Source organism: Homarus americanus, unplaced genomic scaffold (assembly GCF_018991925.1).
Source record: "Homarus americanus isolate GMGI-L3 unplaced genomic scaffold, GMGI_Hamer_2.0 scaffold3384, whole genome shotgun sequence".
Taxonomy (NCBI): domain Eukaryota; kingdom Metazoa; phylum Arthropoda; class Malacostraca; order Decapoda; family Nephropidae; genus Homarus; species Homarus americanus.
In genome coordinates, this window is record NW_024741581.1 from 475,053 (window position 1) to 487,438 (window position 12,386).

General features: G+C 35.4%; 1 protein-coding gene across 17 annotated transcripts in view; it reads left to right on the forward strand.

The window, feature by feature from the left end:
• LOC121875936 (vinculin-like) overlaps window positions 1-12,386 on the forward strand; it is a 133,088-nt gene that overhangs the window by 104,709 nt on the left and 15,993 nt on the right. For 10 of the 17 annotated variants that reach the window (XM_042380689.1, XM_042380690.1, XM_042380692.1 and 7 more), the window contains 5 exons: window positions 174-284; window positions 749-823; window positions 2,954-3,084; window positions 5,281-5,520; window positions 8,457-8,547. In XM_042380689.1, coding sequence (XP_042236623.1) covers window positions 174-284; window positions 749-823; window positions 2,954-3,084; window positions 5,281-5,520; window positions 8,457-8,547 — 648 coding nt within the window. The remainder of the gene's footprint in view (window positions 1-173; window positions 285-748; window positions 824-2,953; window positions 3,085-5,280; window positions 5,521-8,456; window positions 8,548-12,386) is intronic. The other 7 variants (XM_042380703.1, XM_042380697.1, XM_042380704.1 and 4 more) reach the window with 1 other exon arrangement.

Consider the following 12,386-nt stretch of genomic DNA (forward strand, 5'->3'; position numbering starts at 1 on the left):
TAAAGCATACATTTTTATCTCAATATTAGTTTTGATATGCAATTAGTTGTCTTTAGCTGCACTATTTCAGAAATTCCTTTTGAACATTATCTTAAACACCTATACTATAGTAATAATTAAAACTTTTAATATCATTTGTGTAACTGACACCATTTACATGTACCCAACTCCAGTTGGCAGTGAACTTGGAGGTGTTCCATCTCCGTACAGTTCACTGGAGCGGCCATATTCCTTCCGGTCTCCAAGTGCTGGGTTATTATCAGCTGTACCAAAATGGGGCCGAGGTACTGAACAAAGCTTTCTGAGGCACTTGAGAGAGTATATACAGTTTTCTGTTCATTATCAACAAAATATATTTCAATATAATCTTACTTCTTAGGATAAATAACCTATACAATAGTAGATTTTTAATCTGAAAAAGATTAATAAGATTTCATGCATTTACTTCCGCACCTCAGTTTGATACTTTTGCGCATGGTTAAATCATAAGAAATTGAGTGGTACAATATTATTCCTCAGAATAATTAAGATTTTCATTAGCTTTTATGACACTTGTTACTATATTTTGATGACAGTGATGCATACTGCATAATTTTCCCTCTTGAAAGACATATACTGTATACAGTACAGGGATTTGTAAATTTATTAACTTTGTTTATTTAGTTGCGCTAGGAAAAACAAACATGTAAAAGGTGTAACACAAGTTTCTGTGAGAGCTATACTGAAGCCATTCCTTAAATGCCCTCAGGAGACACAACTGATGCTCTCTATGACAGCTACACGGATGATGAGCTGCCGTTGGACCCTTATTCCCACTACAGAGGTTGTTTTGTTGTATCAGTATTTAGGGATGGATAAAAACAGATTGGAATGTTGCAGTCTTGATTTTGCCTTCCTGGAGGGGGAAATTTTGGAATTTTATTAATATCATGAAGAGTAGTGTACAGTGTTACTTATACTGTTCCCAGTTATAGAGTGGAAGTCCATTTTTCTGAGACGAATTTGCGAGGTCAGTCTGTAGCAGTATTCATTGTATGATTTATTGGGGAATACTAAGAGTGAGGTTCAACTAACCGGAAAATCTCTTTATGCAGCACCTCTCAATCCCAGTAGGTGTCGGATAACCAGGATTCTGCTGTATATTATATCCTATTCTGCACAGTGCAAGGGGCCATTATTGTATACTGTATACAGTAGTGTATACCAAAATTTGACGATATTACAGTACTGTATTGCATAATTAGCTCTTTTAATTGCCCGGTAATCCTCTAAATATTAGTGTTGTTAGCTAAAACAGTTACGGAATTTGCGATACAATATTCACGAATGCAATTAAATAGCACTGTTGAATACAACTGATCATCAAGTGTAGAGACTCCTGTCTATCAAAACTAAAGTAATGTGAGATGCACAAAGCATTGGTTGAAGCCCCTGTGGCACTGACTTATAAACTTCCAAGGTCTAATACCTGGAATTAAATCTGACTGGTACATGTGAAGGAAAATTTTGATAGTTGGACTAAATGGATAGTGGATAGATAACAGGACTTTTAGGTATACTGTGTGTGTGTGTGTATATATATATATATATATATATATATATATATATATATATATATATATATATATATATATATATATATATATATATATATATATATATATATATATATATATATATACACATTGTATATATACTATATATATATACCCGGTACGTATACAATGCTGAATAATAGAAAATAACCAAAATTTCCCCACTCCACCCACCCCTTATGTATGCTCTGCTAGCTTGAAGATATACTCTAAGACCCGTGATGTAGGGATCCTTGTTCTCTCTTGTACTGTAGCTGGTAGTTAATTCCCAAACTGTGGGATATAAAAGTGGAGAGTTTCACACTCTCCATCCTCCTGGTTGTGTAGACTCACACTCTCTTCATTCTTTCTTTCAGGAGTTCTACCAAGAAATAATTAAACTTTTGGGTTGTTTATAATGAACACTCTTTATCACATATCAAATGGTAACTTGTTCTTTGCACAGGTAGAACGGAGAATGTAAGAATGTGATGTTATATAGTAATGTTGATAAAGCAGTGATCATTATGCTACCTTTTCTCTATACTTCATTATTTTCTCTCAGTACAGCATTATACCCCTGGTCAATGCTCAAAATGCCTATTATATCACATTGATGACATGTTACTTATGATGTTAGCTGTAAGTGCCGAGATTGATGCATGGCCTGCTGTGTACCGCTCACAAGAAGAGTGAGCTCCAACATGCTTGTAATGGCATGTATTGATATTCCAGACCATATTGCAAGTTCTTCATTATTTAATCATTTCATATTTATCTTTCATTGAGTAAATTTAATGTATTGTTTATATTGTGTTATACCAGCATTATAATTTCCTTTGTAAGTGTATTGTTGCATGGTTCTTGTTTTGTGGAGTTTGAATGTATTATTACTTCGTGTTTAGTTAATGCAGTACCTGTACATGTGTAATATGCTTATGAGCTTGACGTACTAGATTCGACCTTTATTAAAGTTGTAAGCATGACACTGTATTTGCATGTTGGATAATTATAAGGTATACCATGCATGGTTGTTTTATTAAAGTAAGGAATAGTGGTAGAAAAGTTTAATTTGGTTTAAGAAAAAAATGATTACTAAATATACGTTCACTTTTATTTTTGATAATGTTTACAAGGGCTCCTGGAAGTAGTTGTGCAACATATTGAGGTAATTGTGTAAATATATTCAAACTTCAGGACATATATTTATGCCTTTTGTATATTATATAGCTTCATTTCATTTGTTTCTAACATTTGGGTGGTATTTGTTCTACTTTATGCATTTATTATAATCTTATCACTACAAGAGTAATCTTAATATATCTGTATGCTTAATTTTTCTTTCAATATTATTTAAATTTGAGCATTGAATTTAACAGATCAGGCACCACCACGGCCACCTCTACCAGGTGGCGAGAAAGCCCCACCTCGTCCACCACCACCTGAGACTGATGATGAAGAGGAGACCAACATGTTCAGTGAAGTCCCACAACCCAACCAGCCCATCATGGTAAGTGGGTTTAGTACCGACTTGATCTACCTTTCATGCCACATAACAAAGTAGCTTAAAATCATATAAGCTGTAGGGATGGTTGTACACACACCTGCACTTGCCCTCTCTCTCTCTCTCTCTCTCTCTCTCTCCCTCTCTCTCTCTCTCTCTCTCTTTTTGTATGTGTATTCATGCTAGTTTAATGATTTTAATGTCAGAAGATTAATTAATTGATTTTACAGTGAAAAATTAATGCTTCATATGGGAAATGATATACAGTATTGTACTGAAACCAGGCTGGCATTAGATAACCTCACCTACTGTACTTACATTTGTGAGTATGCCAGTAAATTAGCTCCTTCCTTCTTATTCATTTTTTGTGAATGTAAAGAGTTCAGCTAACTGAAGTTGTATAGGTTTAGTTTTATCTAAAGTACACTTTAAAATAGTATTACACTGGTCATAATTATTTATCACCCTCTTGAATTGACAGCAATGTGTGAATGTTTTTTGCAGCTCATTCTTTCTACACAGTGCCTTCCTTATACAATCAGTTGCCAGTCTCCTTGATTCAGCTGAATTCAATTGAGGAACTTAGAAGAACACGGACATATCAACCAACCATGGAGAAATGAGATTCTTGTCCCTACGTGTTTCCCAGGCAATTCTTAGTAATGATTGCTAGGCTGGGAAGGGAGATATGTCTTTGGAACAAGGAAAAAATGTACTTAAAGAAAAATTTTCGGAATTTTGCTCACTTTCCATGTGGTGTATGTAGATTACAGCCTTAACGGAATACTGGTGTATGCCCACAGAACGTGACCAAAGCTGTGATACCACTTGCTAAGCATATGAGGACCCAGAATGCAAGGGGGGGGTGTGTGTGTGTGTGTGGCCTTGGGAGGAGTAACCATAGTTTTCCTTAGATATCTGCTGCTATCAGACACCACATGAGTGTTCTTCATTTTTTGTTTGCATTATTAGTGCTCACAGATGCATATTCTGAGTTCAGGTGACAATGAAAGTGTGGAGTGCCAAAGTCTTCACCTACTCCCATGACTACAAGTAGGGATACAGTATTCAGAGTGCATACCACAGTAATGGCATACAGGTAAAGTAACAGAAGGGGAGGGGCCAGTATTATGTGACCCTCAGTTGTTTGACCTCTCCTCCACTGATATATCACTAAAGTATACTAAATCTGTAGAGCTCTCCCATGAGAAAGTCAATGACATTACAGTCCTCATGAACTGCATTCCAACCATCTATAAGCCATTCTATGAGGGCATCATACAAAGGCAAAAGAAGGTGGACCCTGATGATGAGAAGCTGGAGAAAGTGCCAAATCGGCCCCTTCACCTGGGAGACGATCACTTCACCATAATACTTGGAGGAGAACCATATGAGAAGATGTTAATACTGTACTTTTATGTTAGCTCGACTGCACACTGAGGCAGACAAGCTCCAGTTCCGGAAAAACACTGCCGCTGCCCCCACTGTGCTAGATGTAGCCCCCCCCCCACACGTACAATATCTGTGGATTGTCTTGCTGGTCTCGTATCGGCCTCTCGAGTTACCTCAGAGCTCACCAATGAATTTGGCATCTTTAATATCTCACATCATTGTCTCATAGCTGGATGATCATCATACTCAATTCCGAGTGACAGCAGAGTAGCAGTAGCTGTGTGTGCGTGTATATGCATGTGTGTGCACGGGCATGCGTGTATGCTTTGTTTTTATGTTGAAAATTATTTATTTCTATTCATTTGGAAATAGTATTGGCACTTTTGAAAAATACACTATGAACAGTTCTTATAGTTTACTTATACTGTCGTTAGTCTTATCTCATTCCTTAATGCTACTTCCTCTTTCTTTTGATGTTATTCAGTCCACTGTATTGTAAACCATTACTCAGGTCTCAGAACCTCTCTTTCCTCCTTGTTATTCTCATTTCCTGATGCATGTGTACTTTTTTAACCCATCCTTCTGTCCCAGCTTTTAATCCTATCCATATTTTTTTTTTTTTACTGATCTCTTATGTTCTGTCACGCAACTCCACATATCATGACTCAATAACACTACCACACCTTTTTGGCTCTGTCACTCCAGATTTTACATCCTTCATTACATTTCATGGAAACTTTTTAATATTTGCATCAAATTAAACATTTGATGAATCTTTGATACTTAATTCAAAATATTTTTTTCTACAAGATGGCTGCTCATGGTCTTCACCAAGAAGTCAAGCAGTGGTCATCACGTGATAATGACATCATTGCAGCTGCAAAGAAAATGGCACTACTAATGGCCCAATTATCTCAACTTGTGCGGGGTGAAGGTGGCACCAAAAAGGATCTCATTGCATGTGCCAAAGCTATTGCTGAAGCATCTGAAGAAGTGACACGTTTAGCAAAGGATCTAGCACGCGAGTGTACTGATAAACGCATGAGGACGGTAAGAGTGATCAGAAAGTCATGTGAAGTTCATATTTGTTACGATGGGCAAGAGTTGTTTATTGTGTGTAATATATCCTCCTTTAGCCTTTATTTATGTGGCATCATTTCATTTATAGATCTTCTAGTTTTCACAAATTACTGTACAGTATTCTCAACATCTCCAGGGGTCTGAGTAAGTGTACAAACATAAGTGTAATGTTGGGACTATTGCAGTTGAGGTCTCCCGTAAGCTAATGAATCCCCCAGTTGCTCTCTCCAGTAGACTAAATTGTATCTAACCCAACTCCACAATTAAAAATATGTTATTGCTTACTTAAACACAATATTAGTAGTTTTAATAAATTTAAAAACTAATTACTTGTATTATAAATATAAAAGGTTGATATATACTCCTGTACTGATGGTGTTAACCTGAGATGATTCATGTCCGTACGGCAGACACCCAACTCTTCAGAGGTAGCAAAGCGGTAACCATTTCTGAACTCTTACTAGCGTGACAGTCTAGTAATATCATACTTGTGACATTTATTTTTAAATCTACATATACTTGATACAAATGAAGGTTAACAGATAACTCTCTTTTCACATTTGCATCTGTTAACATCGCTGGTGGCATTGTAGCCAGGTTGGTTAAACTCATCACTGTAACCACCAGACTACTGAGCCAAGCTGCGAGTTGTTATGGTTGCTTTTTATCTCATATTTTCGGTTAGATATACATAGCTTTCTTCATTTATTTTTACTCGGTTACTTGCACACACTTTCCTACATAACATTGTGAAAGAAATAATTGTCCGAAGGGCAAACACATAAAGGGAATATACAGAATGTACAGTTCTTTGTACACGAGTTAGCTGGCTCTGTGAGAGAGCGGGAGGAGGCTGCGGTTTGTGGGGGGAGGGGATCTTTGCTAGGGAATCCGCAGAGGTAGCGTCTCCGTTGCTATGGTGAAGAAGGGAATACGTACAGTAGAACGTCGATTTAAAGCGATTCAATTTAAGATTATTGATTTAAAGCGACACACAATTAAGGACAATGTTTTAATTTAAAGCGAATCTTTCCTATTTTGCGCGAGTCTATCTGGCGCATCATATTTTAATATTCATGCCTAATGTTTCTCTGGGCACACTACACTGTCCTAAGGGCAAAGCTGTACTGTACATGTACAGTACTAAAAATAATGTACTAAATGATTACTAAAATTTTTGTCTAGTGCAAACTATAGCATGATTATATTCAAATTAATCACTATCTTATAAGAATTCCAGCAATGTAAATTATATTCTCCCTGGTCACTTCTGTGACATTTTATAAACAAAAAAACAAAATCTCAATCTAAAAGACATAAATAAACAAATAAATACTTCACTAGACCTTTGGCGCCATCTGTCAAACATGTCATTGTCACCTCCCCCTCCCCAGCCAGGATTTAGTGGTCATACAGCAGGCTTTTAGTTTTTATCTTATATAATATCACAGACTAAAGTTAGGATAATATAATTTGCATTGTTAGAATCCTTGCAAGACAGTGAATAATTTGAACATAAACATCATATATTTTGCACAAAAGATAAAAATTTTAGCCATTTGTAATTAGAACTAAAATTTGTATGTCTAATGCGAACTATAGCATGTATATATTCATACTAATCACTATTTTATAAGAATTCCAGCAATGTTAATATATTCTCCCAGGTCAGTTCAGTGACATTTTATAAGAGAAAAACTTAGTCACTCTCAAGGACAGATAAATAAATAAGCAATAGACCTTGGCATCAACTGTCAAACATATCACCTCATCTCCCTCCTTCCCCCTCATCTTCCCAGCCAGTAAACAAACTATTTCCCATCCCTTAATTATAGCTATGCTGATTTATGAGTGTTTCTTTTATCAAAAAACAATGTTTTGTTTATTCTAGGAGATGGGCTGAGGTGCATGTGGGTAGACTCAATCTTTTTCGTATTTTGTGTTTCTCTCAAGTACCAAACTAAATTATTCCATTGAAATAACACTTCGATTTAGTGCGAATTCGGTTTAAAGCGACCTCTCTTGGAATGTATCTTGGTATCTCGCGTTATATCTACGTTCTACTGTACTGTATATGCAAATGGCGACTGTGTTAAACTTTCATTTGGCTTTTATTTAATATTTTGGCAATACATACAATAACTTATTTAATGGGTATTAATTTTATTTATTCCTCACAATTACTGGAACTGTATACAGTATATTATTTTAAGAAAACTATGGCTACACAAAAGTTTTTTCCTAAATTCTCCCTGCTAAAATGGCTGTGCGTCTTATATGCCACAAAATACGGTAATTGAGAATGGTACACGGAGTCGGGCTCTGTCAAGATAATTTTCTTTTTCAGTCTTAGCATTGTAATGGTCTGATCACAATTGAGAGCTGGTTCATCATGCCTATGTTAAATTTGTGCTTAAGTAATGATGCTTTGGTGTGATGATTACCTAGTATATACAGTGTCACTCAGAATACTGCACAGGTGTCCCTTATTCTTATTTTATTGTATTTTTTGTGGGAGAGGAATGCTTTCATAATGTAATTTACCGTAGATTATGTTCTTGAGTTGCATTAACAATTAAAAGTTCTATATGTTGTAGAATTGCATAGATAAAAAAGTGAACTTAATTTTTTTTTTAAATCATGCTTTACTCTGCATTCCAATGCAACTACCATCTCATGCTGCCAGCACCATATCGCCACATATTTATGGGCAGGGGCAATTTTAAACAAGATGCTCACTGAGCCAGACTGGTTGGCGAATGCTGCTGTACAAATAACAAACAAAGACGAGTCCTCTGTTTGGAGAATCTGGTATTCAAGAGCTTTTATTGTACAGTACAGTACTTGTTGATTATGCAAGAATAGGTTGGATTTTTATGTATTACAGTATCATTGTTTTAATCCAGAACCTGTTGCAAGTATGTGAGCGCATCCCAACCATTGGAACACAACTCAAGATATTGTCAACTGTGAAAGCAACAATGCTTGGAGCTCAAGGTAGGTACCATTTTCTCTTTTTGGTCTTTTGATGTTAAATGGTCATGTGTGCCAAACTTACCTTGTTATTCCAGTTAAATGGTGATTTAAAAAGGTTTTGTTGTTGCTCAGTTTGATTTACATTAGGAAACTGTGATTCTTATTCATATCTGTTTACTTTGAAGAAACAATTACACAATTGAAAGAGAGGGAATCACAATTAGTAATCTTAATATTCCCTTTGAAATTTTTAATTTTGCTGTTAAATCAGAAGAATTAAAATTAATGAGAATTTTCTTTTTGTTTCTTCAAAATAATAGTTTTTATCTTCACAATTCCTAATCTTTTATTCATTGTTTGGCTTTCCCCAGCTTAATGTCTAGCTGTTAGCTCAAAAATGAGTGAGACAGGTGCAACTTTTTCCCAATGATTAATATTCCATGATATTACATGTTACATGTTCCTGTCACAACATAATGTAAACCTTTTTATACCACAAGAATCTGGCATAAGAGTGAGTTCTATTTTTTAATTTGCAATAAATCATGGTTATTTGTTATGCTGAGGATCTTGATATTATAAATTCAGTTTTTCTATATTATCATACTCGGCAACATAATATAAGATATTAAATGGGCGATTTTTTATTGTTTTTTTAATCATATGTACAGTAGTTCTTGTTTAAATGAAATGAGTAGAAGAACTGTGGTACAGAGAGGTTATGTTATATCTTACATGTTATTTTGATTCTTGAGTTGTGTAATGTTGATATCATGTGTTCCATTGTCATTAAGAATCATCATGTTAAAAGAAAATTAATTTGTTTTAAATATTTTCCCCAATACAATAATATATGGTTTTATGACATATGAAGATCTTGATGTATTTACTCTCTTGTGGTTTATAATTTAATATGTTTTTTTTATAAAGTTTGTATCACATGAAATAGAAACATGTACAATATAATGTGGAAGATGATATTGAAACACAGAAAGAGTTACTTAATGCTTATGAGCATTGTGTACCATATCCCAAAGAGCATAATTGTTATTGTTTTTATATCACTAAAACTGTTAGACAACAATAATATGTCAATGCATATTTTTTCGTGAAATAATAATATTGCACCAAAAGCTTACAATTGTATAAAATTCTACATTGCAAGAAATCTGGTAATTCCTGAAGATAATTGAACTTGTATCCCCTCCCAAATATTATTAGAAATATAATATTGTGTATGTTACCATCAATATATATGATTGTAATACAGTTCCTGATTTAAAGACAAATGAAATTATTAAATTCAGTTTGTCTGTATCTTAAGATACGTGGTGGTGGGAAGTGGTATAGTCAGCCAAAGATCCACTGACACCACCCTGGCTTATATTCAGTACTCACAATTTTATCTGGTAGTTCTTGGTGAAGGGATTTGATTTTGATTTTGATTTTGCCGCTTGCCGCGGCTACTTTATTGTGCACCCCACACTCATCCTGTGAGCGGTAGCGCAAAAGGATTACAGAGTAGGGTTTACAAAGGGTCATAATAATTAACCCCCGTTGTCAGGATATTATGGCACTGAAAGTTAAACAGTATTTCATTTACATTATTTGTTTAGTTCTATACATAAAGGGTAACTTATTCACAAATGCGTGAGTACAGGCGTGTCAGGCAGTATGTCTGGCCTCACACTTTGTTATTCACATTTACGTGGGAAGTATTCAAGCACATTGCGTATTTGGTTCTGTACATGAGAATTGATATAGTTACTAAGTGCAAAAAAGTGGATACAATCTTAATATGTCGGCTATCTTGCCATTAGAGATGAAGTGTTGTGCCATTTCACACACAGTGTGCTTGGACCTGTCCCTAAAAAGGTTCTATCTTCACACAGTCGAGGACGTAGTGTTCAAGTGTGTATATGTATGGCCACACACTTTACATTTAGTTTTGTTTACATCTGCTTGAGGAACATACTGCCAAAGGTACTTATATCCTAACCTTAATCTAGCGGTTACAACATCTTGTAATCTAGTGATCTTGTTACTTGCTCCATATACATGTTTCACTTGATACATCTCATCATGGTAACCTATGGATCGACTAGTGCCTGTTTGCACTTGTCTACTTGCGTCAAACTCATCAATAAGTTCTTTCCTAATTACAGTTTTAAGGGTTCTTTTTGACAGACCGTATGTAATGGGGATTGTGATAGGTGGATCTATTTTCAGCTCTAACACTGTCAGGATAAATATTTAACAATTCAAAGATAGAATTTTTATAATAATAAACTATTCATTGTTATTTAAGATCATGAGAAGTTGAAAAATGTCCGTATATTTGCTTAAATAATGAAGAAATTATATTGATGGATTGGCAATTCAACTACAACGAGGATTGCCACAAGATTCTCAGATCAAATTTTCTTCATTATTTAAGCAAATATACAAACATTTGGAAACTTCTCATGATCTTAAATAACAACGAATAGTTTATTATTATAAAAATTATACCTTCGGATTGTTAAATATTTATCCTGACAGTGATACAACCAAAAGAGGATCCACCAATCTCAATCACCTTAACATGCAACCTTACTTTACCAAGTATTTGCCAGGTAAAATTGCAAGTACGAGATCCAGGATGGGGTCGCTAGATCTTTGGCTGACTGTACATGCACATAGTGGTGACACATGGTGGATGGTGGTAACAGCAACAGTAATGTTATCTTAATACCCATTTGAAGGTTTCTTGATATGTATACAGTATTGTATATTGTACTGTATTGTTGAAGAACATAAGGAATAGGAAGATATTAGTTTCATTTCAACTTTTTCAATATTCATATGGTGGTCTTATTTTAACCCACACAAGGTGCAACTTCTAAGTTGAAACTTTTTCTCATTTTCGTGCTTGCTGCATCATCACCAGAAAGCTGCTTAAGATACTTAGGTACCATCAAAATGCACACAATTAGTACATAAAAGGTACAAACCCAATACAGAAGATATCACATGGTGCTTCAAGTGCAATTCTGTAGTTCTAGTGTAGCAAAAAATGTGGAGCAGCTGATGCCACCCTTATCTGAGCCAACTCCTGGCTGCACTCCTGCCTCTTGGATGCATCCAAGATGGCTGGTGTAATGCTTACTGCCTTCACAGCACTGAATAACCATACCACCTCTTATGCATACTATGGGGATTTTGCTGTCTCTTAAAATATACATACACTTTATAAAGCACGTTGTAGTGATAATGCATTTTTTGTGTAATCATGTTATACACAGTTTTACTGTATCTATATACTGTATAGATATTAACAGAGACAAAATGTGGAAAATACCTGGCTGTGCACTTTGACAATGAACTGAAATTCTCAGAGCATTGTGGTAAGAAGTTAAATCAAGCAACAAACCATATACCGTAGGTCTTTCAAGAAGGACATTCACAAACCTAGATGCTCTGTCCCTCATAGCATTCTTTAAAAGTGAGGTGTTTCTCCATTTGGAGTACAGTACTCTCACATTGTCTGGTCCCAGAGCTATGCTACAGACTGTCAATTGATTGAAAATGTCCAAAGAAGAGCACCTCAGAAAGAGAGAACATTACTCAATAGGGTGTTCATAGCTGGAACTTGCAGATGCCTACCCCACTAGAGGTCACAGCCATAAGTTCAGAACTCAGAATAATATGCCAGAGAGCATTGTGATGATACTGAGTGTGAGGTAATTTGAGACCAGACAAGTTAAGATACATTCTGATATCTGTGCATGCTGAATTTTTGCCAACAGTGCATAACAGGGATGTGATTGCCTGCTCAAGCTGGTAACTTTAAAAGTTTTCAGCTATCTCCTATGGAGAAA